General features: G+C 41.0%; 1 protein-coding gene and 2 long non-coding RNA genes across 3 annotated transcripts in view; 2 read left to right on the top strand and 1 right to left on the bottom strand.

The window, feature by feature from the left end:
* The window catches only part of LOC311529152, a 345,672-nt gene extending 343,841 nt beyond the window's left edge, over positions 1-1,831 (top strand). The window contains exon 9 of the long non-coding RNA XR_014713779.1: positions 1,576-1,831. This is a non-coding gene — a long non-coding RNA (uncharacterized lncRNA). The remainder of the gene's footprint in view (positions 1-1,575) is intronic.
* Positions 1-18,072, bottom strand: part of LOC311529153 — an 82,329-nt gene that overhangs the window by 10,048 nt on the left and 54,209 nt on the right. The window lies entirely within an intron of this gene.
* Positions 2,196-5,612, top strand: LOC311528894 (uncharacterized protein; the record flags this gene model as incomplete). Its single annotated transcript, XM_084644390.1, has 3 exons — positions 2,196-2,364; positions 3,423-4,392; positions 5,041-5,612. The coding sequence occupies exons 2-3, from the start codon at positions 4,050-4,052 to the stop codon at positions 5,610-5,612; spliced, it is 915 nt and encodes a 304-aa protein (XP_084500516.1). The 5' UTR covers positions 2,196-2,364; positions 3,423-4,049.

Below are 18,072 nucleotides of genomic sequence, written 5' to 3'. Positions count from 1 at the left end.
TTTCTTTCTTTCTTTCTTTCTTTCTTTCTTTCTTTCTTTCTTTCTTTCTTTCTTTCTTTCTTTCTTTCTTTCTTTCTTTCTTTCTATACAAAAACATAGACCTCTACTTTTTAAAAAGTATAATGAAAACAGTATGTAATGGTTTTTTGCAGTTTCTGTTGGCTGTCTCAGAAACAGTTAATCAATAATGTTAGAGTAAATACATCCCTGGTGTATGTCCATTGATTTAAATGAAGTTACACCACAGATGAATTTTATCCAACTCTGTTTAGATGAAGGGATGAATTTGGCTCATTCTTCCCAGGAAAATGAGTATGTTCACTGAGGACATCATTAATAATAACACTGCCCAGAAGTAAACTCAAAGGACCAGATTTTTAAAATCAGTCTCTAAGCATTGCAAGCAAGTTTTGTATACTCAAAACATGTAAAGTGCATGCATACTGGCATTTGAATGAGCAAGTTGTGAGTACTTAGACATGTACCTAAATTATTTGTAAGCCATTTGTTATCCAAACTTGGATGGAGAGTGTTAGAAGCCAAAATGAGGACAGCTAAAGATTTGGTTCCAAGCCTCCTGTGTGTGTTTGTTGCATGAGCAACAAAAGGACCAGGGAAGGGAGGACAGAACAGTGATTTATTTTCCCAAGTATATACTGTTTAAGAGTGATGCTGGACAGTGTCCATTACCAGATTACACTATCAATAGTTTTAGTATTATAAATAGTATGATATCATACTAGTCTGATATTTTCCCCAGTCTTTGAAATATTTAACATTGTCGAGAATGCCCACATAATCATCAAATTTTATTGTCTTTCTCTGCATATCCAGAATTCATCAATGTATAAAAATAAAAAAGAGAAATCTTTAAAAAATAAAACAAAAATTTTATCCTGTGGTAATTTATAGTTGCTTCCTTTTATCTATTTAAGATGCTTCAGTTCACTTTGTTAGCAAATTTTTCTAGACAAGTACACCAATTTATTATTACTAAGCATCCTTCTTAGGAATGTCTGAAATGTCACATCTATTGTTTTAAATAAGATCATAAAGTTAATTTTTAACCACACAAGTGATACACTAACAATAGAGCAAACAAAACATAATTAATAGTTTTATGTCATTCATCAAAACCATTTTATTTGCTGTCAGCACCTGCCAAATGGAAAAAATGTTTTGACTTAAATTAAACATTGTCAATAAATTAAGCCACTTATTGTAGGAAATATAAAGCGTGTGTGTGTGTATATATATATATATATTGTGTGTGTATGAATTTATATACACACTGTGTGTAGAATATACACACATCACCAGATGTATTTAAATCCCTCATTTGGGAGAAAATGAAATGCATATCTGTTTGCATTGTATATATGGCAGAAATTGTAACATCATAGCCATGGATAACCCCACTACATTAGTTCTAGGGCTTGTGTTAAAAAAACTTTTTTTGTCTCTTCCTGTATGAGGTTTTTGTGTTCATTTTTATAATTAAACTCAAATGTATTTAACTGCAAAACCTTTTTAAAATAATTGTATCTATATTTCATTATGTGTATCTCCTCACAGGAAGAGCCATACCAAATCACAACAGTGGTTCACCTGAAGAAACAGAGGTCCCATTCATTCATCACATGTGCACCTTAGACATCTAGAATAAAGTCCTGACGGGAAACACTTGATGGATGAAATACTTTGCTGTTGTGAAATTAGCTGGTCTTCTCATGCTTTTTATTTATAATCTGTTATATATTCTTGCACAAAATAATTTGGCTTGGAACAGGGCAAGCCAGAGACTGGTTGGTTTTCAAGCAAATGAGGAATATTTGAGGACTAGGACAATATTAATGATATGTTATGCTACAGTTAGTAAACTTTTCCATTCCAAAAACTTATGGAGTAATGCTATCAAGTTTTGGAATATTATTAAGTCTTTGGAAAAGAAATCAACTTCAGCTCATTTGCCAACAATGATTAATTCTAACATTAATGATCTGATAAGCAACAGATGGTAGAGACTTGTAATAATTGAGTAGTGTTGTAGAGGCAAGTTATATACAGTACTATGTGATTATGTTTTAAAACAGGACCATAAATTACAAACCTATCTTAAACTTTCTTTAAAAATGAAGAACCTAAGTCTGAATTCTCAAGCTGTGAATTCCACCTTTTTCCATGGCCTATTTCTGAAATAGAAGCCTTTCAAGAACTTGTCAGTTTAGATTAAGAAAAGTCCTATGGGTGCTCCTGGAAATGAAAGACTAGTAAGCCTTACTTCTGGACCTGCTAACTCCTTGAAACAGAACACCTAGATGAACATATATTTGATAAGAGCACACCAGCAAGGACTCCACAAAGGTAAATCACACTTCTCCAATCTACTAGAATTCTTTAAGTTTACCAACAAAATAGCAGATAAAGCAAAACATGTTAATATAATTTATTTTCCTTTCATAAAGCTTTTGATAAAGTACCTCATAAAGGGCATTTAAAGAATCTAAATAGTGAGCAGCAAAAGTTTGGTCATGGATTAGAAATAGGATAAGAGGAATAAATGATCCATTTTCAACATGGCAAAAAGGTTAACAGTATGTTCCCAGAGGATGGATTCCAGCAATGGTGTTTCATATATTAATTTTCATGAAGTGGCAAATTTGCGTATGACAAAATAATTTAGCTTAGTCAAGCCTAGAGGAGTCTGTGAGGCATTCCACAGGCGTGCCCTAACAAAGTTAGGCAACACAATGGCAAATAAAATTTAATATTTTAGATGCATGGTAATGCACATTGGATAGAATTATTTGTACTATTCATAAACATTGATTGAGTTCTAAATGAGCTATACCCATTGAGGGAAAAGACCTGGGGTGAAATCTTGGCTTTACTAACATCAGTGGGAGTTTTGCCATTTATTTCAGTGGGCCAAGATTACATCCCTAATCATGAGGACAGCTCATTGGAAAAAGTCTGCTCAATTCAAAGTGGTGGTCCAAAAAGCAAACAAAATAGTCGGATGAATAAAGAATTGGATAGAAAATAATACTGAACATATTTTAATATCAGTGAGTGATACACCCACTTGGTGAATACAGTGTTGAATGCTCCTCTCCCTATATGAAAAAAATATAGAGCAGAAACAAAAAGGGTCCAGAGACCAGCTACAAAAGTGATCAGTGGTGTGGAGAGACTTCCTTATATGGATAGATTGAAAAGAAAAAGACAAGTTTAAGGCAAGAGAGGAGATGGATAAGAAGGGATTTGATAGTGGCATATAAAATAATAAATGAGGTACAAAATGTTAAATCTGGCTGTCCTATTTATCACTTCTCATGTAATTGCAAAGGGACATCCCATACAATAGCATGTCAACAAATTTAAAATGTATAAAAGGGCTTTTTTTTTTTTTTTTGGAACAGTGAAACACATAGCCAAAGGATATCATTGGAGCCAGGAACATTGCAGGATTTCTAAGCCCTGGTCTACACTATGAGTTTAGGTCGAATTTAACAGTGTTCGATCGATTTAACCCTGTACCCATCCACACAACCAAGCCATTTTTGTTGACTTAATGGACGCTTAAAATCGATTTCTGTACTCCTCCCTGACGAGGGGATTAGCACTGAATGAAATCGACATCGCCGGGTCGAATATGGGGTATTGTGGATGCAATTCGATGGTATTGGCCTCCGGTAGCTATCCCAGAGTGCTCCATTGTGACCACTCTGGACAGCACACTCATCTCGGATGCACTGGCCAGGTAGACAGGAAAAGACCCGCAAACTTTTGAATTTCATTTCCTGTTTGGCCACCACGGCAAGCTGATCAGCACAGGTGACAGTGCAGATCTCATCAGCAGAGGTGACCATGGAGTCCCAGAATCACAAAAGAGCTCCAGCATGGACCAAACAGGAGGTACTGGATCTGATCACTGTATGGGGAGATGAATCCATGCTATCAGAACTCCATTCGAAAAAACAAAATGCCAAAATATTTGAAAAAATCTTCAAGGGCATGATGGACAGAGGCTATAACAGCAGTGCTGCATGAAACTTAAGGAGCTCAGGCAAGCCTACCAAAAAACCCAAGAGGCAAACACCTGCTCAGGGTCAGAGCCCCAGACATGCCGCTTCTATGATGAGCTGCATACCACTCTAGGGGGTGCCCCTACAACTACCCCACACCTGTACGTGGACTCCTGCAGGGGAGTCTCACGCAACAGGAATGAGGAAGATGATGAGGATGGGGAGGTTGAAGATAGCGTACACCAGGCAAGTGGAGAAACCATTACCCCCGACAGCCAGGAACTGTTTATCACCCTGGAGTCAATACCCTCCCAACCCTCCCAACCTGGGCTCCCGGACCTTGAAAGCAGAGAAGGCACCTCTGGTGAGTATAATTTTGCAAATATAATAACAGTTTAAAAGCAAGTGTGTTTAATGATTAATTTGCCCTGAAGACTTGGGATGCATTCGCAGTCAGTACAGCTACTGGAAAAGTCTGTTAACATGCCTGGGGATGGAGCGGAAATCCTCCAGGGACATCTCAATGAAGCTATCCTGGAGGTACTCCCAAAGCCTTTGCAAAAGGTTTCTGGGGAGGGTAGCCTTATTGTGTACTCCATGGTAGGACACTTTACCATGCCAGGCCACTAGCACGTAATCTGGAATCATTGCTAAAGAAAGCATGTCAGCAAGTGGTCCTGGTGTTTGTTGGCATTCAAGCAACATCTCTTCTTTATCTCTCTGTGTTATCCTCAGGAGAGTTATATCATTCATGGTCACCTGGCTGAAATAGGGGAATTTTATTAAGGGGACATTCAGAGGTGGCCATTCCTGCTGGGCTGTTTGCCTGTGGCTGAAAAGAAATCATCCCTGCTGTTAGCCACATGGTGTGGGGAGGGGTGAAGCAATTATCCCAGAGAATTGGGTGTGGAGGAGGGGTTAGTTGGGTTTGTGCTGCACGTTAACCTGAAAACATCAGCCCCTCCTTTTAAATGTGCCTTTTTCAGTTTTACTCCCCCTTTTTTTCCTCCAGCAGCTGTAAATGTTTCAACGCTGCCACTAGCATCTCCATCCCAGAGGCTAGCGCAGGTAAGAAGGCGAAAAAAACGCATTCACAATGAAATGTTCTCTGAGCTCATGCAGTCCACCCAAACTGAAAGAACCCAGCAGAATGCTTGGAGGCAGACAATGGCAGAGTCCAGGAAAGCACAAAATGAACACAAGGACAGATGGCTGGAGCAAGAGGAGAGGTGGCGGCAGCGTGATGAGAGGAGGCAGGATGCAATGCTGAGGCTACTGGAGGATCAAACTGATATGCTCAGGCGTATGGTTGACATGCAGGAAAGGGACAGACCACCACTGCAGCCCCTGTGTAATCAACCACCCTCCCCCACAAGTTCCATAGCCTCCTCACCCAGATGCCCAAGAATGCGGGGGAGGAGGGGGGGAGGTGGCTCCGGGCACCCAACCACTCCACCCCAGAGGACTGCCCAAGCAACAGAAGGCTGGCATTCAATAAGTTTTGAAGTGCAGCGTGGTCTTGTCCTTCCCTCCTCCCCCACCCCTCCCAAGCTACCTTGGCAGGTATTCCCCCTATTTGTGTGACAAATTAATAAAGAATGCATGAATTTGAAACAACAATGACTTCATTGCCTCTGCAAGCGGTGATCAAAGGGGGAAAGGGAGGGCGGTTGGCTTACAGGGAAGTAGAGTGAACCAAGGGGGCGAGTTTTCATCAAGGAGAAACAAACAGTACTGTCACACCGTAGCCTGATCAGCCATGAAACTGGTTTTTAAAGCTTCTCTGTTGTGCAGTGCACCCTGCTGTGCTCTTCTAATTGCCCTGGTGTCTGGCTGCACGTAATCAGCGGCCAGGTGATTTGCCTCAACTTCCCACCTCGCCATAAATGTCTCCCCCCTTACTCTCACAGATATTGTGGAGCACACAGCAAGCAGTAATAACAATGGGAATATTGGTTTCGCTGAGGTCTAAGCGAGTCAGTAAACTGCGCCAGCGCGCTTTTAAACATCCAAACGCACATTCTACCACCATTCTGCACTTGCTCAGCTTGTGGTTGAACAGCTCCTGACTACTGTCCAGGCTGCCTGTGTACGGCTTCATGAACCATGGCATCAAGGGGTAGGCTGGGTCCCCAAGGATAACTATAGGCATTTCAACATCCCCAACGGTTATTTTCTGGTCTGGAAAGTAAATCCCTTGCTGCAGCTGTTCATAAAGACCAGAGTTCCTGAAGATGCGAGCGTCGTGTACCTTTCCTGGCCATCCCACGTTGATGTTGGTGAAACGTCCTTTGTGATCCACCAGAGCTTGCAGCACCATTGAAAAGTACCCCTTTCGGTTTATGTACTGGCTGCCTTGGTGCTCTGGTGCCAAGATAGGACTATGTGTTCCGTCTATCGCCCCCCCACAGTTAGGGAATCCCATTGCAGCAAAGCCATCCACTGTGACCTGCACATTTCCCAGAGTCACTACCCTTGATAGCAGCAGCTCAGTGATTGCATTGGCTACTTGTATCACAGCAGCCCGCACAGTAGATTTGTCCACTCCAAATTGATTCCTGACTGACCGGTAGCTGTCTGGCATTGCAAGCTTCCAGAGGGCTATCACCACTCACTTGTGAACTGTGAGGGCTGCTCTCATCTTGGTATTCTTGTGCTTCACGGCAGGGGAAAGCAAGTCACAAAGATCCATGAAAGTGCCCTTACGCATGCGAAAGTTTCGCAGCCACTGGGAATCATCCCAGACCTGCAACACTATGTGATCCCACCAGTCTGTGCTTGTTTCCTGGGCCCAGAATCAGCGTTCCATGGCATGAGCCTGCCCCATTGCCACCAGGATGGCCAAATTGCTGGGACCTGTGCTTTGAGAGAAGTCTGTGTCCATGTCCTCATCACTCTCATCACCGCGCTGCCGTTGCCTCCTCGCCTGCTTTTGCGGGTTCTGGTTCTGCATATACTGCATGATAATGCGCGAGGTGTTTACAATGCTCATAACTGCCACGGTGATCTGAGCGAGCTTCATGCTTGCTGTGGTGTGGCATCTGCAGGAGAGCAGAGTTGCAGGGGAAGCGGTGATTGGATGACCAGTTTTGCAGACCTACTGCACCGTCTGCTGCTAGGACACAACAGCTGAGCGGGCTGCACACTTGCCATGGTATGACGAGACAAAAGCAGCCGAGCAGAGTTGCAGCGGAAGCGGCTGGTGACAGCAGTCATATAGAGGACCTGCGAGACCAGCAGGAGAGCAGAGTGGTAGCGGAAGTCATGAATGACAACGGTCATATAGAGGACATGTGAGGTAGATTTCATAGCACCAGGAGAGCAGAGTGGCAATGGAAGTGGTCGTTCGATGCCGATGGTTAGCCGTTCTACTGCACTGTCTGCTGAAAGCAGTATGGCACCCGCACGGAAAAAAGGCGTGAAACGATTGTCTGCCACTGCTTTCACGGCGGGAGGGGCAACTGATGACATGTACCCAAAACTATCCGCAACAATGTTTTTGTCCCATCAGGCTTTGGGGGCTCAACCCAGAATTCCAATGGGTGACGGAGACTGCGGGAACTGTGGGATAGTTACCCACAGTGCAATGCTCTGAAAGTCGACGCTAGACTTGGTACTTTGGACGCACTCCGCAGACTTAATGCACTTAGTGGGGACACACACAATGAACTGTACAAAGTCACTTTCTAAAAAATTGACTTCTATAAATTTGACCTAATTTTGCACTGTGGAACAGATTGTTTAGCATAAGTAGCTAGTACATATTATAAGTGACCATTCAAGGTAGAGTGGCCAGTTAACACCTCTGCAGTCATAGGACAAAAAGAGGGGGTTAGTAGGTTACAGATTGTTGTAATAAGCCATGAATCCAGTGTCTCTGTTCAGTCCATGATTTTTGGTGTCGAGCAGAGTCATGAATTGAAGCTCCCAGGCTTGTCTTTTGAAAGTGTTGTGCAGGTTTCCTTTGAGGATTAGGACTGATAGGTCAGATATATGGTCCCTTACAGTATGTGCTAACTACTTATGCTAAACAATCTGTTCCAGCTTGCATTTTATTGTGACAGTGGATGTACCTTTCCCAGACTTGAAGAAGAGCTGTGTGTGGCTTGAAAATTTGTCTCTCTCACTCACAGAAGATAGTCCAATAAAAGACATTACCCCACCCACCTTGTCTCTCTCTAATATCCTGGGACCAACATGGCTACAACTACACTGAATGAGCATATTAAAACATTTAAAGTAGTCCCTCGTGCCCCCATCTCATTAATTAATTAATTAATTCATTAATCTATTTATATCTAATGCCAAAGTCCATTTTCGCAGGTCATTTAAAAATGCCTGTTAATCAAAATATTTTATAATTTTTGGTATTATAAGAAGTGGGGAACTTAGCTTATAAAGCAATCAGAGCTTGATCAAAGACCGCTGTCAACCCTCCCTCCTGCACACATGCACATTGGAACTTCAGGGCAGTTTGTAAGATTTGATCAACAGTAGATCATCCAGTAATGATAGCCAGAGATTTGAAGAATCAAATTGCAATTTTACTACTGAAGCTCAGGAGATGTATTCGTGTTCTGTTTCAGCTCTCTAGGTAAAACGACTTCTGATTTTGTATTTCAAGCAGTGAATTGCCGAAATAATTCTGTGGCATCTGAGTTGCAAGAAGTTGGTTCATAACGTGCTACCATTGTCAATGAGCATTTTTTTTTGCAACGTGAATTTTTTAGAAGTCTTTTTATGCTACAGTACAGTTTCCTACACAAAACAGTAGAAACAGCTTACTAGCCAGAAATGCTTAATGATTAGGGTGGTGCACAACTGAAGCATTACCAGTGAACTAGCTCACTTACTGATTTGTTGCCAGGTAGCGAGCCAATTAGCAGTGCTGGTTATTATTTACATTTCATGCTATATATCACTAAAATTGTGTTGTTGATTTATCATTTATATTGTTGTATTGTCAGCATAATTTATTCAGATCATGCTGAGAAACCTGGAGAATTAAGTAATAAAGAGAATGGCATAGAATATGTCTATATTCAGAAATATTTACTTGGTTTTTAATGAGACTGCAATATTAAGGTAAATCATGGATTACTTGGCTATTAAATTGTTTTGGAAGCAAACCTGTTAAAAAGTTTATTCCTTATATTTTCTGTAAGAAAGTGGTTTGCTTTATTTCTAATTTGATTTTTTTGTTAAATAAGTTGCTTTTATATTTGTTGGCTTAAGGACTAAAATCATACAAACCCAAATGACTAGTAGATTATAACAAAGACGATGGAAATTAATATTGTGTTTAAGGTTTCCAGTGTCCATTATTTGTAGAAGGCTTTTTCTTCTCTATTCTCTTGCTATGTATTATAACTGTATCTTCCTAATGGAAATCAGGCTTAGTTAATTGTTTTTTTGGACTTAGACATTTTCTGTGGCCCATTCTGGAAGTATAATATATATGGTTAAACAAATAGGGGGGCAAACCTCTGAAATCTACAGGATGTAAATACTAACAATGTTTAAGGGCTCTCAAAACATGAATAAAATGGAATTACATATTCCATATTACAAAATGGGATATGAACTTATTTTTGGTTTTTGTGGTTTTTAGAGTCAAAACGAAATTACTTTAAAGTGTGTTGATGCTACATACAAGACATGCTCACTGTCTTCTGATGCAAGTCAGGTGATCTTGTACTGATTAATATACAAATATATATAAATTTGTATATATTTGCACAATGTCTAATCAAATTCTCTGAGAGGGGTGTGTGTGTGTGTGAAAGAGAGAGAGAGCTTTTTCTCCAAATCCCAAACGTTGACCCAGGAGATATTTTTTTCTACACAGCATATGCTCTGCTAACTAGCAAAGGACTACTACATGTGTGTTTTATAAGCTTTGACTTTTTTGCTGGAGGGGTACAGAACTTTTCTAGCCCCATTGTATCCGCTGATATGATAGCCCATTGCCTAATAATCTCCCACCTTGCCTTACTGAAATCTTTTTGACTTTCTGGTAGACTGGAAATTTGTCCAGTGTTGTTCTTCTAGTCAATAATCCTTGCTTAGAAGAGTACTGTATGGAAAAATCCTGGAAAAAATGTTCATGGTTCAGAGACAATGCAATTTCTTTAGAAGTCTGTGAAAACTATCTTTCTCTAGCACCAAGAATTCAGTATTAAGTGAAAAAAGTGTGTTGTTTTTCATGGATCTATCAAAAATACTTTTTTTGGGGAGGAGGGGCTACTTTTGCCAATACTGCTTATTTTTTCTGCACATTGCTCTGATATAAATGTAGAAACAACTAAAACACATTTCCTCTACTCTATCAAAATGTGGTGATCTTCTGAAAGTGACCTTTTATTTAAACAGCCCTATTGACTCCCACGCTTGAATTTCCTGCCAGCTTCATGACACGATTCTCAATTTTTGGAAGGCTTGCTCTTCATTGTGACCCTTGTGAGCACATTCAGACCTGAGATGGAGAATGAGCCTACCAGGCAAATAGCAATAAGCCTTGAGCAGCCATCTCACCAGTTGTTTAGCTTAGGTCCTGTCATAAATATAAAGGGAAGGGTAATCACCTTTCTGTATACAGTGCTATAAAATCCCTCCTGGCCAGAGGCAAAATCCTTTAACCTGTAAAGAGTTAAGAAGCTAAGGTAACCCTGCTGGCATCTGACCGAAAATGGCCAATGAGGGGAAAAGATTCTTTCAAATCTGGACCGGGAGAACAAATGGTTTGGTCGGTCTGTGTGATGCTTTTGCCGGGAATAGATCAGGAATGCAAGCCTTACCACTCCTGTAAAGTTAGTAAGTAATCTAGCTAGAAAATGCATTAAATTTTCTTTTGTTTAATGGCTTGTAAAATAAGCTGCGCTGGAGGGAATGTGTATTCCTGTTTTTGTGTCTTTTTGTAACTTAAGATTTTGCCTAGAGGGATTCTCTATGTGTTGAATCTGATTACCCTGTAAAGTATTTACCATTCTGATTTTACAAAGGTAATTCTTTTACCTTTTCTTTAAATAAAATTCTTCTTTTAAAAACCTAATTAATTTTTCACTGTTCTTAAAATCCAAGGATTTGGGTCTGTGTTCACCTGTACCAATTGGTGAGAATTATTATCAAGCCTTCTCCAGGGGTGTAGGGCTCGGGGAGGGGGGGCAGGTATTTTGGAGGAAGACATCTCCAAGTGGTGTCTTTCCCTGTTCTTTGTTTAAAACGTTTGGTGGTGGCAGCATACTGTTCAAGGACAAGGCAAAGTTTGTATCTTGGGGAAGTTTTTAACCTAAGCTGGTAAGAATAAGCTTAGGGAGTCTTTCATGCAGGTCCCCACATCTGTACCCTAGAGTTCAGAGTGGGGAAGGAACCTTGACAGGTCCTAGTTCAGCAAAGCACTTAGGGATGTGCTTAATTTTAAGCGTGCGCTTAAATCCCATCAGGTGTTCAATCTGCCAGGGTTTACAAAAATCAGGTCAAAACACTGTTTTCTATAATACTGAATGGGGTGGCTCCTGAAAATCGGAACAGTCTTGGTTTTCAGAGACACACCGTAATCTTATTTATTGATTTTAAAAATAACGGAGAGTCTTGGTCATTTGTATAAATGCAGAATGGGGTATGACCATTGAGGATAATTTTTTGGTGGCGGAAGGGTGGAAGAGGAATTAGTCTTTTTGTTGGTGGGTGCAATATGTTTAGCAGACCCAGCAAAAAATGCTAAGTTCAACCCTGTGCCTGTAGAGTGGAGAAGTGTGTGTGTGGAGGAAATACAAAGGCACTTGGACTGGTCTTTATGCTAGAGCCTGATACGGAGAAAGAGGGACTCATGCTTTCTTGGCCATCATGTAACCTTAAAGTGTGACACTTCCTGGTGAGTAGGGCTAATGTAATAATCTCCCAGGCAGAAATCAAAGCTGTTCTCTGACTTTTATGTTACCCATTGAGTTAAGTGTTACACTAGAGCGCAGGGAGTGTGACAACATGAATTATCTGGATACTACAATAGAACAGTGTTAATTTGCACTAGTCACTAGGAGACCTATTGTGAATAATTGAATTTTATGAAGTGAAGAAACACAATTTACAAAACACCACCACCACAAATCACAAGGCTCATGCATCACAAAATGCACGTTCATTTATTTTGACAACTGTAGTTTAGTTTAAATTTTATTTCTTCATGATGTACTTGTACATTTAATGTAATATATTTTGTAAAAATAATGAACTCTAATATGAGACATCACTATAACACTGTAATATAAATGATTGCTGAGAAGTGGGGGAAAACACCATGTTTTGTGTAATATCATGAAGTGTATGCATTAGCAAGGAGTGGGTTAGTGAGGTTGTATTGTGCTCAATAGAAAGAACACTGGAATACCCAATTGTGGGTTTTTGTGTTTCACCAATCTACTAGCAGCAAATACCTAGTATGAAGATTTCAAGAGGGCAGGAGGTTAGTCACTTTTCACATTTCTGCTGAAACCTTTGCATGAAACAGAATACATGATAGGCTATGGAGAGATCTGGCCTTTATCCCTCTTGTGCGGAAAAAAAGATTCTCTAACTTGCTCTTGGCTATGTTATTTGAGAATTATCAGATCTTTTCCCAATTGAATGATAAATGTCATATTCCCATATAACCCATCCCTTCACATATTCTCTTTCACTGTAACTGCATGCATTTGTCCATAGCTGCTAAAGTGTTTTGCAATTGCTATAGACAATGGAGTTGCTGAGAATATCATAAAAACGGCAGAATTTTATGCCAGAAAGCGGATATTAATATTCTTTATTACAAACTTTTTTCTGTACTGCTTTGTGGCAAGCCAATCCCCTAAGGCTGGTGAAAACTATACTACATCATCTCCTATCTTTTGGCATCTTTTCTTATGGCTTCTAATGGCCTATGTTCCACTTTTTACCTTTCATCAAACAGTAAGGGAATTTCATTAACAATATTAATAAGTGCCAAGACCTTCCTCTCCCAGACTTTCTGGTCCACTCTCATCAACAACTCTCTAACTCGAATTGCCCCCAATTTCTCCAGCTGCAAGGAAGCTTTAAAAGACATCTTATAGAGCTGAATGGAAGCCTCATTATTTGACAGGGTCCGTCTATACAGCTGAAGTAATCTTGGACATTTATAACCTCTTGGGTTGTGCTTCAGTAATGTTTGATATGCTGTTGGACAGCTGTTGTGCCTATTTGAACCCCAGGCTCTCTTTTATATTGCACTCATCTCAATGGTATCTGAACCCAAATAAACTGCTGCCAGCAATGAGATGACTTTAATTTAAGCATAGACAGTGTTTTAAGCTTAGTAGCAGCATAAGCCAGTTTTACTGTGGCTTCATCTTGCAGTATATTGATGGGTAAGCCCTGTTATGTGCTGTACACAAAGAAGCTAGACCCTATACTTAACATTGCCTGCTGCTGTATTACAGGATGCCATAAGCCTACCCATATCAACAGCCTGTACATCCTCACAGGTATTCCTCCTCTTGAAATACGCCAGGGAGTTGCTGGTAGAGTTGAGCACACGGCAATGCAAAGATCCAAGACATCTGCTCTATGGTGTAACAATGGTGCTGAGTTGACTGAAGTCACAACAAAGTTTTCTTGTCACCATTAAACCCTGAATAATGGTTCACTTACTGCAAATGAGTAGAGAATGACCCGGTAGTCTGTGTGCTCTGTCTCTTACCGGCCAAGCACTTACCACTCAGTGCAGATCAGCCCTGGACTATGTAGCATTAGCTGAATCGACTCTGCACTGGAGTTGGCAGCTCTAGAGATGGGATGATCGAGTGGGACTACATCACTGGCCCCAGTACCTGTGACTGTGGCAGGGAACCTCGAAGTATGAAGCATCTCCAGCAATGCTAGCTGCTTGAGTGCAAATGGTTTTCCAGTGTCAGGGTGCAAATGATCAGGGCAATCACATGTGCATTGATGCACGTAAAGAAGAAGCTGTATGGGCAGATCTTTTGCAGCCAAACACTGTTCACCTTCCAGTTTCCCCATATTAAAAACTGACTGCATACGGTACTTAGCTATTGGCTTTGCACCACCTAGCTCACCAATAGCACCAGTGTAAGAACAAGGGAAGTATGAGGAAATGGCTAGTTCCTGTCCAATCCTTCATGCTTTTTTTGTCTAGCTTTTGAAACTCTGGATTCTTGTTTCTGTCCTTTTGACAGGCAGCCTATCAACTTCCCTGGTCTGCTGCAGGATATGAATGTGAACTATACTCAAGCAGAAGCTCACATTGAATTAAACCGATAGCTAGTGGTATAGCCAGCATGGGATAGTTGGGTGGGCCCCAACTTTAGGTAGGTGGGCAATTTTGGGGGGGGGCTTGGAGGGCAGGAGGAATAGGGGGCCCGCCTCCCCCCACTCCCTGCAGCTGGCCTTGCGGGGGGCAATGGGAGCATGGGGCTTGCTCCACTCTGCCCACCCCACTGGGAGCGGGGTCAGGGCGTGGGGGCTTACCCCACTCCGCCTGCCTGCCTTGCACTCCAGCCATGTGTGGAGGCTTGATCTGCTCCACCCACCCGGCCCTGGCAGGAATGCCAGGTGGGTGGATTGGAGCAAGAATGTGTGCCCTGACCCTGCTCCTTGGCTGGAGTGCCGGGCAGGTGAAGAGGAGCAAGTGCTAGGGCCAGAGCAGAGCCAGGGCTGGGGAGTGGGCCTGGGTTCTAAGTGGGTTGGCCACAGCCCACCCATGGCTATGCCCCTGTCCCTTCTGCCCCCGCTCCGCCACTGTCCCTTCTGCCCCCGCGCCACCCCTGCCCCTCCTCTTCCCTGTCTCTTTCCACCCCTTCCCCTGAGCATGCCCCATCCCCACTCCTCCCCCTTCCTCCCGGCGCTTCCCACATGCTGTTGAATGGCTGTTCCACAATGCGCAGGAGGGAGGAGAAGGAGTTGAAAAGCAGGGCCGGCAGCCCCGGACATTACTCACAGACCCTCTGGAATACCCTCGTGGACCACCACCGGTCCACAGACCCCAGTTTGAGAAACTCTGCATTAAGGTATTGTTTGTTCTGTTATTTTGGATTCCATGTTCTCTTCTCAACTCTTATTGGGGACAGGTACTGAGCATACTTCACACCTACATTTTCTCAATACAGCTGTTCTTATCTATGGTATGATGAGCTGCCAACAAAATGGTTGTAAAAGTCTGTAATTAGTGCAATTAGCTGTTTACACACTAGCCTCTAATGAATCTAGAGGAGTTTGTTATTGACGATTGAGTAAATAATCCACAGTTAAAAAGTCAATGATCCACAAACTAAAAATTAGGAAAGAAAAGACCTCTGTAAAGGTGTCATTGCATAACAGTCCATTATAATGCCAAGGAAATTGTTGTGAACTATCAAGGAAATATTTATATGTTAGATCAAGTATGGCCAGATCTCTGTCCACTTGCCCACTGCTTTAGCAGCACAAAGCAGTTGAAAAGGTGTATTAAGGCCATAGTATAGAAGAATTCCTGGCTGGCATAACGTCAGCAAGGCTGGCTCTTTTCCACCTGCTCCTGGTCCCCTTCTCATCTAGTATATGCTGCGTACTGGAGCAGGGCAAACACATGGCCGAGTGTGATGCCATAACATGGGAATTATACTGAGGCTGAACTGGTCCCAGGCTGCCTCCAGAACTGTGTGTGCATGTGAGGGTTTTTATTGTTTGGACACATGACTTTAAGCCACTCTTCTGCTCAATTCAGGTCCTGCACAGAGCACAGTTCCTCCAGATCCAAGGGTCTGGCTCAGTGATTCTCTCATTTCAGCTCTTGCACATTCGCTCTTTTTTAAAATGGATGTTAGAATAGCGGTCCTGGCCTTTCCTGGCGGTTGTTACAATCTTGATATTATTGAGAACCAAATTTTCAAAAACAAGAGGCCTTGTTGGTGGGCAAAATTGCTTATACAAAAATGCACTGACAGTTGCGTGGATGTAGCATATGCAAATGGTGCTAAACCAGCATTTTTCATCGTACCTGCCCAATTTGCATGCACAATTACAATAATTCTAGATAAAACTGTTGGTGTATTTTTGTAATAGTCCTTAGGCTTCCATTTTGGAAAATGTATCCCTTCATGTAGGCTTATGCACTACTCTTGACTTATAAGTTTACGGTGCCTTTATGTGTTTACTTCATTTATTTCTTATGAGAGAGCACAACAGCATGAGGTAAGGAGGGAATATTTGTGGCTAAATATCAATGATGTTTATTATTTTGTGTCACGACTATCTTATAATTTATTAATGATTATTTTTGCCTATAATTAATGTTGCATTTCAGCATTTTAATTGTCAGCATCGTTCATTGTATTTTAATGTGATACTCAGAAAAGTAAGTGGTCCTCCCCATCTGTGAACAAGTGCTTACAGCTATAGAACTTGGTCACTATTAGCTAGATAGATTGATTAATCCCTGGGTTTGTCTCAGCTTTTATACTAACAGGTAAATTAGCTTTCCCCACACAAATTCCATCAGATGGTTTTTCTAACGGGACAACAATATGTTCATGCTGTCTTTAGAGGTGTGCACCCAAAATAGGGATTGCCACACTGAGAATCTACATTAATGATTACACTCTTTTCTTTTTCTTGTGGGTTGTTCATTTATATCAACCCATGTCCTTTTATCTTGATCATTTGGCTTCCTGACTGACTTCTCGATGCAAAAAAGAGAGAGACTGCAACTGAGGATTAAATGGGTTTTACATGGTGGCTTCATGAAATATGGACTTTGCATCATTTTGGGGTTTATGTCATTCTCAGCATACTATTTTCTCTCTCTCTCTCTTTTTTTTTTTAAATATAAGGCATCAATGATCATTGAACAGATCCATGCTGGTGGAAGGTACTACATTGCCATGCAGGTTTGCTGCAGAAAGTGCAGTATATTGGAGTACTAGGGTTATTTTCACATCTTTCTCATAAGCACACAAGTGTGGAAGAAATCCATGGAATAAAAGTTTATTTTACAAATTTTTGACTTTTTCTTGTTTGTACTAACGCTATAAAACCTGTTGCAGAAAGACAGAGAGTTTAGTTTTTGTAGTTTTCTGTCTTAATGTATCTTTCAGGAAAAGAGTATCTTCACATCTCTTAAAGGTGTGACAGCTTTCAAATGCTTTGTTGTCTGAATTGTTGATTAAACAAAATGGTGCTGATTGCAGCAGGGTGGCTAACTGTGGACAGGAGTAGCTACTGCAACCTGCTCACTAAGAAGTCATTTATCAAAGTTTTATCTGATTTCAGAGGCATTGGATTTATCAGTCACAGTTTATAAATGGCATGTCATCAGGATCAAACTGCAAGGATACCTCACTCGAGTGGTGTTGTAAAGCAACTGTAAACATTCTTTGCAGATGTATGTGTCCTTGCACTAAAAGGTATTTTATGCAACAAATAATTCACACTACTTTTAATATTTATTCATTTTTAGATTTTTTTGGGGGGAAGGGTTTGCTTATTTCTAATAAGCAGGAAAGTTTAAAAGTGCACACATGTGTAAGTAAAGATCAATCATACCGTACCAGTACAATGTTCTATTTACAAGGCCCCAGTTCTTGCTAGTAAATTTGCAGGAAAGCAGGATAGGAACAGTGATTTGCTGTTGCAGTCCCTTTCTAAAGTAGAAAGGAGGCAGGAGAGAGACCGTGAAAAGTTCAGATAAGTTTGTTTTAAAAGTGTTGAATAGAGATGCATACACTGAAGCGTGAAACAAACTGAACAAACAGCACAGACATTAGTCACATCACTTAATGTGCTATTGAAGGTTCTTAAATTCTATGATGACAGCGATAAGGAACCTATCTAGAATAGAATCAAACTTTGGATGTCCTAGGGTTCATCTTCTTCTCAAATTGACAGCAATTTTCCTATAATATTTCCAGGCCATTCCCATTTGTCATGACTGAGAACATTCAAAACAAAGCCAAAGATAATGTCAAGCTAAATAGTACTACAAAAACATACTGTAGAAGAATTGGTACACAGACTTATAGTAGTTAGAGAAGGAAAA

This window comes from Lepidochelys olivacea, assembly GCF_965140295.1.
Source record: "Lepidochelys olivacea isolate rLepOli2 genome assembly, chromosome: 12".
Taxonomy (NCBI): Eukaryota; Metazoa; Chordata; order Testudines; family Cheloniidae; genus Lepidochelys; species Lepidochelys olivacea.
Note: the sequence above shows the minus strand (reverse complement) of the source record. Positions and strands in the feature narration are given on the sequence as shown.